The sequence below is a fragment of the Lepisma saccharinum genome, chromosome 18, assembly GCF_977018435.1.
Source record: "Lepisma saccharinum chromosome 18, izLepSacc3.1, whole genome shotgun sequence".
Lineage (NCBI taxonomy): Eukaryota > Metazoa > Arthropoda > Insecta > Zygentoma > Lepismatidae > Lepisma > Lepisma saccharinum.
Window position 1 is genome coordinate 49562296 of NC_139246.1, and position 20064 is coordinate 49582359.

Below are 20064 nucleotides of genomic sequence, written 5' to 3' on the forward strand. Positions count from 1 at the left end.
GACTGATATTCAATTTGGAAGGGAAATCAATGTATAGGGTATATTTTTTAGTAGGTAAGCAATGGAACATCTGAGCTATATTTTTTTTTAGAGGAAACATGCACATCTAAAGTTTCCGCAGAAAATACTTGACACACAGCCGTATACACCTTTTCTTTGATAATAGCTACTAACGGGCTTACTATGCCATTCGTATGTTGCAATTAATTAATACGTACAATAATTGTAATTGCATGATAGTTCATTAAAAGGAAATAATTATAACTAATAACGTAAATTTGTCTATTTTTGCCAAACTTCCGCCTGTTGTAACTTTGTTTTCATGTAATATTAATCTCGAAATCGAAATCTCGAAATTTTTTATTTTTTTTATTTATGCAGTAAATAAAAATATTTATTAGGTTCTCAACAAGATATTGGTTTGATTTCAGTTTTAAGTCAACTTTATGCACTGAAGACTAATCAAGACTGGACCTACAGTTTATTAAAGTGAGATCCGAATCAGTATGTGCCTCCACTGGGTATCGAAACAGGGACCCCTTGATTACAAAACGTCGACGTAACCACTATGCCATCGGGAGTACCTTTCCAACCAGACATATATTTGGGGCGCAAATTTTGAGAAAAATGAGCATTTTAAAAGAGCTTTAACTCAGTGCGGAAACCAGTAACAGAGCTCAAATATTTTCTGCTGAAACTTTGGATGTGTATGTTTCCTCTAAAAATATAGTTCTGGTGTTTCATTCCTTCCCTACTAAAAATATATCCTATACATTGATTTTCCTTCCAAATTGAATATCAGTCAGTTTTGACCCTAAATTTCAGCCATTTGCATTAGATGTGGTAAAAAAATATACGGAACATAAAATGTAGCCTGAAATGTACTGAAAACAATGTTTTTTACCCCATATTTCTATAATTTTTCTTAGCTGAGTTATCATAATTATCGCAACTGTCTACATAGGCCAAAAATGTTGAAACTCATGAAACAAAAATGGCCGCCATTTTCAAACTAAGTCTAGTTTTAGAAAAATAATGCCTGTTTTGAACTACCCTTGTACAGGGGTTACAATGACAAACAAATGAAATATTTTGAAAATGGTCGAGCGACCAGTGCTGGACCATTTGGTATGGATTGACCCTGAAATTTTAGGCAATTTCCAAAAAAACGTAAAAGTTTCGTTAGAAGGAATAAAAAAAACTAAAAAAATATTTCTTGTAGAGAAAGAGCATGTCTTTGCAATGATTTTCAACATCAAAAGTTTTTGGTTCTATTATACCCACATGATGAAAATTCAGATTTTCGTAACTTACTTTTTCCCACCAGAAAAATTAGGCTACAAATCCATTATGTCTTTTTATAGGCTTTTGTAAACTTTGTAGAGTGCTGATGTATTTTTTCTGAAATCCTCATTATTTCATTGAACTTTGTGTAAAATTTCAAAGAAATCTGAAGATTGGTTAAGGAGAAAAGAAATAAATGTAAGCAAGGGTATCTTGTGTCGATGGTCTCAAGAGTGACAGACAACAATGATTTGATGACATTTCAAAGTGCTGTAAAATGAAAACCGTTTGAGATAGAGTGAAAAAAAGTTAGGGTGTTTCTTTCAACCATAAAGAAAAGCTGTATGCCAGTGACGTGCACTGAGGAGTAGCTAGTCTAGCAGAGATAGATCAATCAATCTCACATCTCGAATTATATTCAAATCACAATATTTATTGTCTTGTTAAAGCCACCACAGCTCATACGCAACACTTTCTTTTCCACGCGCTTCTCGTCCATCGGTGTTCTCCGCGGGCAAAGCTGGCTGGATACCCTAGCTCGCTCTTCTTCCGCCAGACCAGTTTCCAGGTAGAAACGGCCGGCCCAAGGAAAAGGAAGATTTCTACCTCTACCTCTCTTGTCCCCTCGCTCCCCGCTGCAATGGTTGAAAGCCCAGGCTTTCAGGTCCCCCAGTCTATCTCCTATAGGACAGATAGGGGATTGGTTTCTCATAGATTTTTTGTAAATCCTGTAAAGAACTCAGGGTAAAATTTTCTGCAGTACTTATGTTCTCTGTATTTTCACAACCTTTTACACGTTGTACAATATGTGCGTATGTATAATATGGGATGTAGTTTTATTATTTATGAAATGGGAACGTGTTATGTGCAGACAATGATGTTATGCTTTCTTTCTTTTTTTCTTTTACAAATATGGAATATATAATGATTAAATTACAAATATATGCTCAGGCTCTATCTGACTCTCGTTTTAGTAGTGTTTTATTTAAATATACTACTCTTGGTCTCTAACAGTCATAAATACGGATGTATTTATTTGGGCAAGAGAACGCGTGTTCATATTGTTGTTGGTTTGGTTTATTTTACTTCGCGTTTCTGCCACATTTGGTTATCGCGAAAATGAGGATTGAGTGATAATATGATGAAATTGGTTAAGGGACCTCATATGAACAACCCAGGCCAGGATTCGAACCCGTGATGAGTGCGCATTCTTGTCCTATGTGTTGCAGTGAATAATGAAATAATTTGGAATAAAAAATGAATCTCAGAACTCAAAAAGTCAAATGAATATCATTGAAGAAACTACAAAAAAAGTGTGTTGTGTTTTGTTACCTGTCACCAAATCAACCAAGCGTGGGGGAGTGGTTATCACAGCGCGCTACGACACCAGGAGTTCCGGGTTTGAACCCCGACCCGGGCATGGGCGTTCCCTGTGCTCGTCCCTTCATCAATTTCATCGTATCATCTTTGCAATTAACCAAATGTGACAAAAAAGCGACGCTAAGTAACAAAAATGAAATAAATCATTGATTGATTGCTCAATTTGGTTCATTTTACTTCGCTTTTCCGCCACCTTCGGTACAACAAAATAGACGAAGGAACACACACAAAGAACACAAATGGCCAATCCGAGATTCGAACCCAGGATCTCTGGCTTAGAGTCAAATCAAATAGTTTTTTACTTTCGAATGTGGGTGGAGGGGGAGTTACGTGTACTTTTTTCTGGTACTCATTCATAATTTTGCAATCTTTTCCTGTTATTGACATTCTTCTTTTTTGTAGGAATACTGGCCCTAAAGGGAGGAGGGGTGTGACCCACACCAACCCCCCCCTGAGCACGCCACTGACTGCTACCCCAAGTATCGACGTCACCGCACGTCACTGCTGTATGCCAAATTTCATTGAAATCGGAGTTGGTGGGTGTCCTGACCTCGTTGAAATGGCGTGGAATGACCCTAACCTAACCCAACCTAACCTAACCTTGCCGGAAATGGTTTTTGGGGCTATCGTGAATGGTTTTTGGGGCTATCATGAATGTTCTTTGGGGCTATCTATCTGTCAATGGTTTGTGGATTCGTCAAAAGTAGGTATTTTTCCGTTAAGAAAGTTGAAACACTGCAGACACTGCAAAACACAAGCACGACGTGCCATGATCTACATCTGTGCGCGCCATATTGTATGTTCCGTAACGGAAGAAAGGACCCAAAAGTATTACTCGTAATGTGAAAAATTGAAGTTATTTTCATGTAAAAAGCATAATGGCACCTTCAACTATGTTCCGCAATACACAATTGGTAAGTACGAACCATTTAAAACTGAAAATATCCGATAGAAATGTGTCTCCGATATAACAGACATTTACCAAAGTATGTCTGCTACCTTGGCATGTTACCTTAATGTGAAGCAGAACAGCCTGAAGGCTTCATGCAAGTGAATATAACACCCAACATGACAGCCTGAAGGCTTCATGCAAGTGAATATAACACCCAACATGACAGCCTTAAGGCTTCATTCAAGTGAATATAGCACCCAACACGACATTCCACAACAGCAGTTTTAATTTTTTCTCGTTAGGTTTGGAGTTGCTAGCAATTTCCAGCATCACTATTTAGTGTAATGGATTTTACTAATAAAAAGTGGCAGAGGTACTCAGAGATTGCAGGTTTTTACTTACACAGGCCATACTTTGGAATCAAATATCTCCATTTTTGGTTTTCCGCATGCTGTAACCAATTTTATAGTATGTAAAACATCAAAATCTGTCTATTAAAAAAAAAGTCAACATAAATCTCAATGGGGTACAGCATGAATAACTATTCAATACATTCTAATATGTGGTCAACTCTACCATATCACTGCAGATTTCAAAATTCAGCTAGCAACAGTGAAAAAAAATTATGATGGCATGTTTATTATTCTAATTTAATTATACATGTGGTACAGAAAACACACAAACATTAAAAAACACACACTAGAATTGGTATTTTGAAAACTGAAATGGAAATTTCCATAAGCGAACTTGAAGTATTAAAGGAAAATTTTTGAACTTGAAAATTCTGCCATCCCTGGTTTTCTCCTGAAACAATGGAGCAGGAATTTTCCTTACCAGGGCCACATTTCAAGGCCACATATTTCTGTTATTTGTGGTTTCCTCATCGTGGTTTATTTTACTTTGCTTTTATTGCCACTTTTGGCTTATTGCGAAGATGAGAATCAGTGATGATATGATGAATTGATGAAGGGGCAGTCAACACGAGCACACATACCAAGGCTTGGATTCAAACTGTGGAACCCCTGCTGCAATAGCATGCTGTTAATACGTAGATCAGTGTTTCCTCCTCTGGAAACAATTTTGACCTACTATAACGGCTGGGGATACGTCGGGCTGACCCCCCGACTATTCCAATACTGGTTGAAGATCTCCACGCTTAGAGGTGACGCACGTCAAGCGTGGGAGGGAGACTGGCAGTCGGTAGGTATGCCTTGGCCCTTCATGGGCTGTTGCGCAACGGATTATTATTATTATTATATTGAAATCTATGAATGAAAAAAAAAAAAAATTTTCAAAGCGATGCACTCGGTCAGCAGTATCCTTTCTCCCACAACTCCAGAACATGTACTCAGGGCTATTACTTGAAAAAAATCGTGCATCTGAAATTTGCATATACAGTAGAGCGTCGATTATCTGAACGTCGGTCAACCGAACGACCGCTTAACCGAACTGTGTACTCGCTCGCACCTGTTACTCTCCCACCCTACCGTCCATCATCCCCCTCACTCCCAAACCAAGTTTCCCACAGTAGTCGCCGCACTGAGCCACCGCTGGCGGAACATTGCTTCTAATGGGGCCTTCATAAGGTGCTGCTGACCGGCCAAGCTGCCAGTCGCTGTGTTTCAACAATCAGCACACTTCTGTCGGTGTATGTATTGTTCATGCAAAATGCGTATGTAATATGTACATACGTATTTTTGTTTAATAAACTGTACCACATACTATATATTCCTACTAAAGTTGCCTTTGTACGTTACTTTGTAATACTTAAACAGATGCCTGTTTTTATGAATAAATTTACTGTACAGTACTTCTTTTTGGCAAATAAACATGTACAGTTCGATTATCCGAACAAACCAGTTTTCCGAACACCCATGTCCCCCAATTGCTTCGGATAATCGATGCTCTACTGTATTAGGATAGTTTATTTTTTACCACAGATTAAGAAGCACACCACAAAAATACAGATCTCCGTATCATGGTAGAACAATGCTAGTGCGGTATAGTGTGCATGAAGCACAAGCATGTATCATGTGATTTGCACTACAAGAAGTGTGCTCTATATCTCCCATCCAAACTTCACTGATATCAAATTAGCAGCATTTGCCACCTGTCAACACCCAAATCTATCAAAAGCACCATTATTTTAAACACAAATCACAAACATAATGTAAGGACTTTCCAATGCTTTTCTTATTCTTCTGTAACCCATGTCAGGAGCCAGCACAGGTTTCCTGTGTACTGCACCACATCAGGGAGGGTGTGGAGGTACCGTATTTCACCATATATTCATGCCAGATTTTATACCACTTTCTTTTTTTTTTTTGCAAAGGGGGGAGAGCATTATGTGAAGATTTTTCCTTTTTTAAAAAAAATGTGTCTTCATTTCTGGTAGTTAAAAACTCATTTGTTACTATGCAAACTGTCTTTTGCAAAATTAGAATACACAGAATATTTGTGAATACGTCGAAATTGAAAAGTCCATATGAAAACAAATACTTTGTTCATGGAAGTTTAATAAACATTTTTCTAGTCTGAAAGAAGAAGTTAACATATTAGTTGTTGATTCGTGCATTATAGTCAACATATTACACGTTAGAAAATTTACTACAGTGTTGCAAAGTATCGACTTAATAAATATGATATTTTGTCCTTGAGGATTCTGCACTGCTATAATTTGTTTTGTTATTTCACGTGCTGATGCAACGATTATGAGACGAAAGGTTATAAACCAAATTTTGGACTGAAAACACAAGGTATGACAATTTTACGATGAACTACGGTAGGGCACCACAAATCTTGATGTACAAAACCAATTATGTTTTGCAAACAGCACTTTAAATAACAATTCATAATACTTAAATTCCAACATATAGCTCATATGAAAGGAAGTAGGAAGGGATGAAATCATGGGATAAATAGTACCACATAAAAACATTCGTTACTTCACTATAGCACATGCATCTGGGTTATTCCATACCATTTCGACCAATTTTGAATTAATTTGTTGCATCACCATATTTAAAAATATTAATAATTTAATCACTTACTTCTACATCCTTCAAGTGTTCAAAATTGACATTGAAATTTTTTAAGGCTTTACATTTGGCAGCGATTTTTAATTATTTGTGAGTGGTGATTTTTCAGACTTTTATGAAAATCACTATAACTTATGTTCTGTACTTCCAAATGTAATGATTCCAAAACCATTTTGACGGGTTTTACTACTATTTTTGATCCCAGATTAGTAGTTCCCATGTTATACTACTATAAATCCCATAGATTTTTTTTTTTCACAATTTCTCATCTTTGTGCACAAAGTAACCATGAAGGGTGCAAACCACCTTTACTATATTTCTTATGTTTAATTAAGTTTGAGAATTGTTATATAGCCTATATATATGAGGTGCCTTGGGTCCCCCTTTTTTCAATAAGCTTTGAAAATATATATACGAGGGTTAAGTCATATGTCATGATAAACTATTATTTTTCTCGGGACAACACGAAAAATCTAAGATATACGTTTGAAAGTGTATGGAATGAACCTTCGAATGAAGTCTGGATGCAGGAGTCTCTCGTAGGGAAGAGGCAGAACACTGGACATTGGACAACAGTGTTTTATTATTGCATGAACAACAAGTACACAAGACTACACTGTTTAACAACCTTCAGAGTATTCACCCATTTTATCCACTGTTCGATAGGGCATGGCATGCACACCCAGTGCTTTCCGTACCTCTGTATGGCATTCCCATGCATTTCTGCCAAGGAGAACTGCTGTTTTAATGTACGAAAGTTGCTCCTGCTTCATGACCTCCATTTTCGAACGCTGTCACTCACAGACTGAACTTGGGTGCGTGCTTATTACTCCACCTTTGTTCACATAGAACATCTATGTGTTTTTTCTGACCACTTCCAACTAAATTTTTATCAATTGTTTATTTGTTCATGCCATTTACATGTGTCGGTGAATAGAATTCATACAGTATGCCTAGATATACTTAGTTTGAAATATAGTTGGTTGTTTCTTATGTACATTTCTACTAAATTTCCTTTTTGCATATATATTTTAGGTATTGTCTCAAAGAAGATATAATGGCAGGAAGAGGACAACGTGACCAATATGAACAGGGAGAATATAGAGAAAAAGGAAGAGGAGGAGGATTTAGAGGTGACAGAAACAGGCAAGATAACTGGACCGAAAAGAATAGGAATCAGCGAGGTTTTGGTTACGGTGGACCGCGGGGTAATAAGAATTGGAAACAGCATGGAGATAGATCCGGATACAGTGATAATCGTTATCGCTATCCTCCTAGACATGACAAAGATAGAAATCCAAGTGGGAGTTCACTCAATGCTGACGTTCCACCATTTATTCCATCAAAAACTAATGTACAGGACAGACCCACAGTGAGTCAAGGCCATATATCATATGCTGCTGCTGCTGTTAATAAAAGCAGCAATGATGGGAAACACAGAATGCCTGATGTGCGAGCAATACCAACTGTTAGTGTGTTAGACCATTCATATCAGGGGGGTGAAGCTAATGAGCATGCAGTTGAGAATGCTGAATATCCTGCACTGCAGCAATCTAATATAGTAGATGATGTGGCTGTTTGCCCGCCAAATGTTGGTGAAAGTGCATCCGACACCTATGAAGCAACCAGTGTTGGAATGCAGAGTATTACCGACCAGTGTGTCAACATGGATACCTCTCCAGAACCACAAATGGCATACGTTAGTGATTCTTATGCTTCCCAAGCTCAGTTACCTTCAAGCGAAGTTAGGTGTTGTTTGTGTAGCATTGTTAAGTTCAAACCTACAATAGAAAGTTTTTCTGAGGATCTGAACTGTGATATGAACATGCTTCAGTGTTGTAAGCAAGAAGACTTACAACACATGTGTGATTTGCTCCAGCATGTAACACAGAGAATGCAGAAACTATACGAGTATCATTGTAGTGCTCAACAGAACAGGAATGATAGTCATCAGGGCTACAGTGGTTCTCTGGAGTCCCGCAATGAGGAAGATAGTATTATGGTGGGTGCTGGTGGAGGCAAAAAGCAACCTAACCCAAGTTGCCAGTTCCAGAATGGTGAACCCCACTCAAAAAAACAGGTATCTTTTAGTATTTCTAGGTATAACTATATTAATTGTAGTAATTACAGTGTTGACTTTACTCAATATGAATGAGATTTTCTTATCAGTGTGTTAGAGCCACTTACATGAAAAAGTATTATAAAAGAACTATACGGTTTTAGAAACTATATTGGGTGGGACGACGCAGAGCCAATGTCAGGAGTGCAACGTTGTGCAGTTAGGGAACTGCGGCATGCAAGTTAAACACGATGCTCTGTATTTTTCTTGCGCCCAAGAAGTTTTCATAAAATTTGCCGCTTTAAGGTTTATCATAAGATGGCCCAAGGCATTTTAAACCTGATTGTCCAAGTCCCATTAATTTCTGTCGCCTACAGCCGGAGTTATTATTTCTTGAAGAAACACTGGGAAACAACAGGCTTCAACACATACACAATGACCCTTTCATTTCATTGTGTCTGCCCCCCCCCCCTCCCCCCTTGTTGCCAACCATGTTGACACAGCTGAGTTATTATGTCTTGGGGAAAACAGTGGGTGTTATATTCATCTTAGTATACACACACACTGACCTTCCATTGCCATGAGTGTTCTCAAGCATTGCGAGTCTGAGTGAGTTTAAGTTCAGTGTTTTCATACCAAGGGTCTTGTAAAATTATTCACTTACTTATCATTTACTCGTGCGCCAGAAAGAACAGTTGTGAGAGGATTATATATATATATATATATATATATATATATATATATAGTTGAATATTCGATACATAGTGAATTCTGTCTTTTCCTTCCGCTAGCAGTTAGTTTGGCAACAGCGCAATAGCACTGGCTGCATATTGGCTGAACTCATGTTCTTTGTAAAAGCATACATGGTACAGCGCCTTTTAATTTGTTTGTGTGGAATACCGTAATATATTTGTTAGTACTGAATACCTTTTCTATGCACAAGTAGTACTGAATTTATTACACTATCCAGATTTTTGGTACAGATATCACTGTAGGTTGTATAATACACTGAACACATGAAATATGCTTACGGACTCACTATCATCAGAAAGTCAGCGTGGTTGTGTTTGCAATGCAAGCACACAAAACACTCTGCTGTTAAATTTTACATAGTTAGACAAATCCACATGAACAAAGACCTATTGGGCTTGTGAACCTATGAAAGATTTCTGTACTCAAAAGTACTGAAACACTTCAATCACAGAATTGTGTGAACAGTATGTTTCCCATCACTTGTCTCATGTGGTAGAATACAGACTGATGGCTTGCCAGCTCTATTTGAGTGTTGGCTAGCAATCCAATTTGGTGTTTTAAATAGACAGCTTGATTTACAACAAAATATCAGTGCCAGTTATACTGCCTGGCGCAATTAAACGTTACCCTGCTCAAGAGTCCTCTGGAGACCATCCGAAGTAACAGATTGCGCTGAAACTTGATATACAGGCTATGGAAACCATGGGGAAGGAAAAGTAGTGGGGGAAAAGTTTAAATTTTCTCCACCAGGTGCAAATCTGGCACTTAAAATTACATGTTCACTACTCGGAGCTCTCAGGAGACCAGTTGAAGAAACGGAGTGCAGTGAAACTTGATATAGAGGTTATGGAGACCACTGGGAACTAATGCTGATGAAATGTGATGTAACAACAACCAGTAATTTAAGTTTGTCAGTACAGCAGTGTCCAATGTCGACCTTGCTTTGGAAGCATAAGGACATTGGACACACAAAGTATTTCCCAGGATGTTGCTCAGTATGCACCAGATTTCAGAGCCACATTTCAAGCTGTTGGTGAAAAATTTCACTTCATTTACCATGCATGTAGAAAGTCTGCACATAATTTCATGCAGTTAGTTCAAGAAAGGGAGCTATATTTTTCAACTACTGGGGATTGTTGTGTTTCAAAGAGATGTTACAGTTGAATAAACTTTTCCATCACTAATGACTAGAACCACATATTTATGATGAATAAAAGATCAAGATTTCAGTACAAAAAATGGGCATATTTTGGGATCAAAAGCTGTATATAAAATGGCATTTCAGTATTAAAATGGTGAATAAAAACCTAAATTTGATTGATTGATTTGTTGTTTTAAGTCCACTTTATGCACAGTAAGGCTAATCGGGACTGGACCTACAGTTTAAAGTGGGATCCGAACCACTTGTGCCTCCACCGGGTATCAAACCTAGGACCCCTTGATTACAAGGCGACGACGCTACCGTTGCACCGTTGGGGAGGCCCCCTAAATTTGATTTAAAATCTATAATTATTACACAAAATCAGCACTTCATTTCTAATAACATACTTAGATAGTTACCATAGTGTGAAGTTTTTTCCTGTGTAAAGGAGTCCATTTTGTTTCTAAAGTATTTACAGCAGAATTAATCAATTTTTCATGGTTTCCATAACTCGCAGGACAATTCAGACCTCTGAAGGTGTGTCTGTAAATAAACCCTAAATTTCATGTTGAAAAGTTTATTTCGCATTTTGCAGTTTTTTTGCATCATTTCGTGACAAAACATGGTAACAAAATGTACCTCACACTTTTCAAGAACATGAAAAATTAACACTACAATGTGTTATTTCCCATTTTCTCAAAAACGGGTCTTAAATTTTTCAAAAAATTGTGTCATACATACTAAATACGAGGCTTGTCCGGGAAGCAAAGATACAAACCAAAGATAAGATATAAAATAAATGTATTGCTCGCAACTAAAGTTACACTTGATACACTGATACAGAGGCTATTTCTCCACATAAGTGCCACCATTGTCCAAACATTTGTTCAGACGCGGAACAAGTTTTTGTATCCCTGAATCATAGAACTCCGCCGCCTGCATCTGGAACCAAGTTGTGACTTCTTCCCTGACTTCATCGTCGTCGGCAAAGTGTTTTCCACCAAGATTTTTCTTGAGGTACAGGAACAGGTGGTAGTCGCTGGGTGCAAGGTTGGGGCTGTATGGCGGATGGTGAAGGACCTCCCATTGAAACTGTGCAAGCAGATCCTTGGTGACATTCGCTGCATGGGGGCGGGCATTGTCATGAATAAAGCGGATTCCACTTGACAACCTGCCTCTCTGTTTTGAATTGCATGTCGAAGATGTTTGAAAGTCTGGCAGTAGGTTTCAGCATTAATTGTTCTTCTAGGCAGCATGAATTCCACCAGCAGGATGCTGTGGCGATCCCAGAAAACGGTTGCCATCAGCTTGTGGGTTGAAATTGATGTTTTGAATTTTTTGGCTTTTGGAGAATGGGTGACTGCTGGTTGGATTCAAGCGTATGGTGGAGCATCCATGTTTCATCGCCTGTCACAATGGAGTCCAGGAATGCATCTCCCTCTTCTGCATAGCGAGTAAGAAAGTCCATCGCCTGTCACAATGGAGTCCAGGAATGCATCTCCCTCTTCTGCATAGCGAGTAAGAAAGTCCAGTGTATATCCCAGTCATTTGGTTTTGTGTTCGTCAGTCAAATGTTTTTGGACCCAGCGTGCACACAACTTTCTGTACCCTAACCCACTCGCAACTTCATGAATAGTGGTTTTCGAACTGTCAGGAAACATCACACACAATTCTCGAATTGTCACCCGCCTATTCGCACGCACCTCTGCTTCAATACGATTGCAAAGGTCGTCAGTGATCACTGACGGCCTCCCACTTCTCTCTTCATCATGAACATCACGTCGACCTTCTGTGAAGGCACAGCACCATTTCGCCACATTTTGACAATTCATTACGTTCCCATGCACAGTGACAATTTCTCGGTTGATCTCTGATGGATGCTTTCCTTGTGCCTGCAAAAACCTGATCACGGCCCACACTTCGCACTTGGCGGGATTTGGTATCGCCACTGCCATTTCCAATGCGTGTTCCTCACTCAAGACTCAGCGCAGCACTGACGACTCACTCCCAATCCTCGTCGTATGGATCACTGTTACTACCAGTGTTGCCAACCTTGGTACACATTTTTCCCCTAACGTGCAAATGTGTTTGTATCTTTACTTTCCGGACAAGCCTCATAACTGTACAAAATTTAAAAATGGGATCCGGAGTTATGTTAGATTTAGGTTAGTCTAGAGTAGGGTAGAATAGGTTAGGTAATCCATTATAACATTTTGACACAAATTCCTATAATTCAAAAGTAAAAGTAACATGAAATACAATATTGTGTAAATTAATGTGCATGAAGCTGATGTTTAAATTCCCAGTTATTAGAAATGCAGGGTGATTCAAGAGTTCAGTCCCATAAGCACAAAGCGAAAAATGGAAATAGTTGAAAGTTGTGGGAAATAGGCAAGTTTCAATCTAAAATGCTTGAATTTTCAATGTAGCATGCAGTGTTGAGGCTGTACACCGGTACGAGCCTCATTAGTAACAAAAAATTCCACATGCTCGTCCCAGAATACTGTATGCCATTCTAATACTGCTGTGTACTGAGTAAATTAAGAATAGATTAGGTCAATTACTTGCAAAGTAAACAAGTAAAAAATGTAAATGTGTGACACGCAAAATGTGAAGTATGTATTTTAGCCTGATTCTCATTTGTGTCTGTTAGCCTTTTCTTGTGGTGTGGGGAAGGAAGGGGTATGTGCATCACATATTCATGATTTTGACTTGTTTACTTTGCCTGTAATTATTGGCATCAATAATTAATTTACCCCTAGATCTAACCATTAGATTGCAATTATCTTTTGTATTTTTAGTTACTATTATTTCAAGTTTAGCAATGAATTGCAATCAGTAGGCAGATAAAAATGTAGTGTTTTGTAGTAATTTTTTGAGATTTATTAGGTCATCAACTTCCCAGACCTACTGATTAGACTGATTATGTTTGAAATAGATACTTTAATAATTTTTTATTAACCATTTTTGTCTTTTATAGGTAGTGGAGTATAATGCATGGGATGATGAACAAGTTCTTAAAGAAGAACATGATAAAGATTTAGAAGGTTATGTACCAGAGAATGTAGAACGTTCTAAAGAAGCTGGAAAGTCTATTGGTGGATCAAAAACTTCGAGTGTGATAGAAAAGAGAAAACACAACACGAGAGAGACAAACAAACCAGAACATGAAAAAGATGAGCAAAAACTTTACTCAGAGTCCCGTTCGAGTTGGCAGAAACCATCGGAACGTGGTAGGCATGACAGAATGGATACCAAGCGTCCTTATAGTAAACTGATAGAAGAAATTGATGGGGATCTTTTTACAGCGCCAGATGATATGTCTCTTGCCCATTGTGTTGCGACAGACATGAGAATGGGAGCAGGGATTGCGATAACTTTCCGCTCAAAGTTTGGTGGAGTGATGGAATTGCTTGACCAGAAGAAAGGTGTTGGTGAAGTTGCTGTCCTGAAAGTCAACGATCGATATATTTACTACCTTGTAACCAAATATTTGAGCACTGGGAAACCCACACTTGAAACACTGGTGTTGTCATTGAGAGCAATGAGAGATCATTGCCTGGAGAATAAAGTCAAGAAGATAGCAATGCCTAAAATTGGTTGTGGCCTAGATAGATTAAAATGGTTTGATGTGAGAAGAGAATTGTTTGATATATTTGATGGAACTGGAGTTCATATAACAGTCTACAATTTTAAGGTAAGTGCCGTTTCGTATCTATCTATCTATATCTGTATATACAGGGATTCCGAGAATCCATGTATCCCTAGATTGGATTACATATTACCCCTAAACGCACAGTCATGAAAACTGGCAGCTGGGTAGAAGTTGCTGGTTCCCACGCACTGTGTGGCAACGTCAACTGAGCTGCATTGCCTAGTTCCAGCTTCAGAGCGACCTCTCTCTGGGGCACTTTCGAGTTTCATTCGTTACAGAGCTGTTGATCGTGTGAATTGAAAGTTCATTACAGGCCCAGAAATTGAGTCCCATGTCTACATGTTGGACTTCTCTCTTAAACCTCTGAACATACAGGGTTGTGCTCCGACGTGAACTTCTGCCACCTGCATAATTTCATGGCCATGTGTTTAGATATATTTGACATTTATATTATAACACATGTATTTATTTACATTTTAACATACTTGCGAACTTTATTACATTACAGTACATATATACAAACGACAAACTCAATGGTGGCGGCACATGTTTATTTTCTTTTATTCTTTTGTCCACTGCCTGATCAAATGCACATCTCTCCCAATTGAGCACAATTGCTTTACAAGGTGTTGCCTTGCCAAGCATTCTCTAAATGAAAATCATTATTTTTGTCATTGTTTACTCCATGTGTTGTCATTCGTGCACCTGCATGCACCATAGCTGCAGCTTAAATTATAACTGTGCCTGCAGACACAAATTTGAGTGAGCATTCTATGTGACCATCAGAACAAGGATGCCAAACGCAAAAACGATGTTATTCCAAACCTGACAATTTTGCAATACGGTTGCAATGTGATACCTGCACATAGAGGTACGAGACAGGAACTTCTCATGGTTGAGATTGAAATAATTTACTAAATATCTCAGCCATTCCCAAACCTGAAGATCTCTTACTGCAGCAACATCCATCTTTGTCTTCACCTTCCTATAAGCATCTAATATAATTTACTTTTGTTAAATAGTTAGTTTTTTATATAATTATTATTTGATTCTCATGTACTTGGATGGGACGAACATGATAAAGATATTAAGGAAGGGCTACCCAAAACAGGCCTATCCGAACATATCGTAATGAGCGGACATAGGATTATAAAAAAGGGAAGTAATTAGGATAGAGGAGAATAAATTAAACACGGGAAGTAATTAGGATAGAGGAGAATAAATTAAACAGGAACGTCTATGAAGCTGCATTTATATTCACAGGAAAAAGAACAAGCTTAACAGAGATGATGGTAATCTGGAGGAAGGGGGGATTGCTTTTCTTAAAAAGTGGGATAAAGCGGTAAATACCGACATTATGGTGACGTATACGATCGTGGAGGGGAAATTTCACCTTCAACGCAGCTTAGGATTGCTCACAGTCCATGTGTTCTCCCCAACACTGACGGAAGTCACTAAGGGACTGTAATAGGTCGTCGATTTTTATTTGTTTTAGTTGTGTAGTTTTTGTTTTTAACGTAGGGAATTTTTTTCACCAGCGAAGATTTTCATGCTAGTTTTTATGCTGTTACCATAAGTTTTTTACCTTTTCCATCCTCAACCTGAATCCTCAACTTACTATTTGACAACGGGGTACCATGTTTGACACCTAAAGTTTTGTTTTATTTATTACCTGATGAAGGAAGTAGTACAGACTTCCGAAATGTTGTTCTGAACCATTTCTACTCACTCACGTAAGTTATTTACATATTTTATCTGTACTTTGATGGATAGCCTTCTAACTCCTGGGCACAATTCTCAGTGGAAACACTTTTTTTTTTTTTTTTTTTTTTTTCACCATTGTAATGGAGGACTGTGATTTTGAATGCCTTATAAAAGAAGCTGTTTAATTTTATGTACCTACTTTGTATCACCAAGGGGCCAAAACAAACTTGGTAGACATTGGAGCTGTTGGAACTTGCTGCTCCTTTTTTTTAGTAGTGTTACGGTACTTCTGATGACATGAAAAAAATGTATGAATATGTGTTATCTTTTCAATATCTGATATCAGTATCTCAGGATTCCCTGATGATGAAGTGTAAATGACAAATACATTTTTGACAGACCACTTTTATAGTATTTCACCTGCAGTGGACAGCTGGTTTCAAGTGAAACCTCAACCACCTAGCAGCAAATAACATTTCGTTTCTTGATGAAAGCTCAGTTCTCTCATCATATATATACGTATGAAGGTATGACATACTGGAACGACAAAACAATATATTTATTACCTACGTGAAGTTTTGTGTTTCTGCGTTGCACAATTCGATAGTTTTTCCCAATTAATTTCAAAGGCTCACTACCTTCATTTTCTAAGGGTACCGCATCTGCAACAAAGATGGTAGCGCATCACTTCTTTGTTAGTTCCTGGGTGGCGGTAGTTGCATTTTCTCCCGTTTAGTGGTGCCGGTGTGCTTAATCGGAAAAAAAAAATATATCAAATTGTGCAACGCGGAAACATGAATCTTGACATAGGTAATACTTAAACCGTGTTTACCGATTCCATCATGAATATATTTATTGTTTCTATTTTTAACAAAAACATGTTGAAAATTTAGACAATTAGTCTGAGAGTTACAATTTTTTTTGTGCTTCGCGGCAAGTTTTAAGAGCATGCGTTTGAAAACGTTCTACCTTCAATGAAAATACATGTTCATGAAGCTCCGGCCGATAAAGGTTTAGGTTTTAATAATGCTGGTAACAGGTATGTTCTACTGTTCGTGACATTGCAACAGGAAGGTTGTGTTCCACATCCATTTTTTGGAAATGAAATAAGTCGAATACAAGATCTAACTCCTTTTATGTTTCAGAAATGTTTCCATAGTGTTCTTCAAGAGTTGCTTGTAGTAGGTAATCGTAACCGAAAACTCTCCTGAAATAGCTGTGAATAAGATTCAGATAATTACTAAAAATTCAGAGACCTTTGAAATGCGTTGATGGTTGAGATTTTCCAAATTAGGACGACATGTTCCAAAAGACTTGCAAGTTTAATGCATCAATCTTTAGCACATGGCTAGGATAGGTCTTCCCTTGCTGTATAATTTGCTTCAGATGGCTGGAATCTGTCTTCACAGCACTTCATGGCAGCAATTAACGTGCCATTTCTTCAAAACTACACATTTTAGTTGTCTTTTTTGTTAATTTATACAGGGTGTCATGTTAATGGCGCCCACAGACCACATATTCCTATAGAGGACATCAAAACAAACAACTTTTCTCAGTTTCATTTTAATCATTGGTGCGTCATTTTGGCGCTACAGTCGTTCAAAAAAGCCCATTTTGCTGCCTCAAGGATGGCAACCACACACAACATTTGATCTTATCTGTGACATCATTTCCTGTCACGAAGCAATGCATTCCAGGGTTGCCAGTAACACATATTCGTGAAAAATGATATAGCTACAACCAACCACATGTAACACTACCAACCTCAATTTGTGCTAAAATGACTGATGACGTCGAAAGATTAGTCATGTGTTTTGGAGAAATAGTGTATTTTGAATGAGCGAGTTGTTCGAAAAACAGTTCCGGCCAATGTATTTATTTCAGAGTAAGAATAATACTTATTATAGTGAAAACAATGTTTGTGTTCAACCAGTGCAAAGTACAAAATTTCAGAATTTGTGAACCTAGTTGAAGGACAAATGACTAATTTGTAACTAAATAAGTTGTCTCAAATTGTGCACTTTGAAGTGTAAAGGTCACGTATTCATTATCTAGACATAATAGCAGGATATTCAGTTAGGTCCTCAAATAATATATTATATTCAGTTCAAAGCACTATGCACACGATGATAAATATGATGTGAAATAAATATAATATCCATCAATGAATGTTTATGACTTCGTTCAATTTTAATTTTGTGGTTAACTTTTGTACCTTTGTACCTGATGCAAACAGTGCATTTTATATTCTCCTTCTCAAGGAGACCAAGATGTTTATTGATATTGCAATGTAGTTAATGAACAATATAAGTAATGTACACACCAGGATTTAAGATATGTAAAATTAAAATCTGCACCCAAGTTCCTAAAATTAAAATTTGCTCTTTAACGAATAACAATTCCTTACCCTTGTACAGTCAGTCAGTGTGATTTCCTGCAACCTATTTGCATTCTTTTTAAATTTATGCTTCGTATTGACGAGTAGGAGAGATAGATATCAGGGTGACTACTCACCGGAAATTCCTTGAATTCTGAGAATTATGCGTGAATTATTGGCTCGGGAATTATGCATGAATTCTACTTGAATTTTTCTCCGTAGACGTGAAAAATTACAACTTTTTCTAATCCAAATCCTATTCACATTTTATACAAATAAAAATTATTTTCAAAAAAATTTTCTTGCTTGCAATTCCTGCTTTTCTTAGTCTTATCAAGTTTATAACCATAGCTAGGAGGCGGCGGGAGTCGACCCTGGCCACCGAACTATCTAAATGAAAAATGTTGTAAAAATGATTGACTTATTTGTGGTTTTATGTCCACTTTATGCACAGAAAGGCTAATCGGGACTGGACCTACAGTTTGAAGTGGGATCCGAACTACTGTGCCATGTGGAGAAAAAATAATTGAAATTGTTTCTTCGAACACGAATGCTTTAGCGCCAACTTCTACCCCCTTTTTGCATAATTTAAGAGGATAATAACGTCTTTGATACTACTACTACTACTAATAGTAATAATAACAACAATGTTGGTTCCGATAGGTTCGAATCCCAGCTTGGGAGTGGATGTTTGTGACTGTCCATTCATCAATTTCATCATATCACTCATCCCCAACTGCGCAAATTAGCCAAAACATAACACAAGATGCGAAGTAAAATACGTTTATCCTGGCACTTTCTCCCCGCCCGCTCAGACAAAAATTCATGGTTGCACCTCTGATTGTAAATAGAAACTCAGCACCTTAAATTAAATATTTTAATTATATTACGTATACCGTTTAATTGAAGTATAATTTTTGGATGTTGGAATCACATAGACCCTCTATATTTGGTCTAGGAATTAATTTGTGCGCCTGGACAAGAGATGGTGTAACGAGCGTATCGTCCCACAGTTCCGTGTATGGTGAACATGCGCTAGTTGAGCGAATGTGTCAGAAGTGGTTTGCACGGTTTAGAAGTGGTGATTTTGGCCTAGAAGACCAAGAGTGACCAGGACAGCCAAAAAAATTTGAAGACAAAGAATTGAGAGCATTGCTCGATCAGGATTCGTGTCAAAACGCAGGAAGAACTTGCAGAAGCATTAGGCGTTGATCAAACAACAGTTTCCAAATGCCTCAAAGTAATGGGAATGATTCAAAAGATGTCACACTGTGTTCCACATGAATTGAAAGAGACGTTGAAAGACGAAAAACCATTTGCAAATTGCTGCTTCAAAGACAGAAAAGAAAGGGGTTTTTGCATCGCATTGTTACTGCCGATGAGAAGTGGATCCATTACGAGAACTCGACATAGAAAGAAAAAAGGCCTGGGTGAAGCCAGGTGAACCAGGTCCATCACAACCGAAACGAGATATTCACTGTGCAAAGGTTATGCTGTGCATATGGTGGGATATGAAAGGTATGGTGTACTATGAGCTGCTGCAACCGGGTGAAACTATTAATGGAGAACGTTATCGACGACAATTAATGCGTTTGAAGCAAGCTCTGGCCAGGAAACGACCAGAATGGGAGAACAGACATGATAAACTTATTTTTCAACATGATAACGCTCGCCCACATGTCGCAAAACTGGTCAAAATCTATTGGAGAAAATGTCGGATGGAAAGTTTTACCCACCCGCCGTATTCACCAGACGTTGCTCCTTCGGACTACTACTTGTTC

At 37.9% G+C, this 20064-nt stretch overlaps 1 protein-coding gene across 4 annotated transcripts in view; it reads left to right on the plus strand.

Moving 5' to 3' along the window:
* LOC146002566 (uncharacterized) overlaps window positions 1–20064 on the plus strand; it is a 68164-nt gene that overhangs the window by 16751 nt on the left and 31349 nt on the right. For all 4 annotated transcript variants that reach the window (XM_083140502.1, XM_083140499.1, XM_083140500.1 and 1 more), the window contains exons 2-3: window positions 7630–8674; window positions 13528–14244. In XM_083140502.1, the coding sequence (XP_082996628.1) occupies window positions 7652–8674; window positions 13528–14244 (1740 nt within the window). In that variant the 5' untranslated portion in view covers window positions 7630–7651. The remainder of the gene's footprint in view (window positions 1–7629; window positions 8675–13527; window positions 14245–20064) is intronic.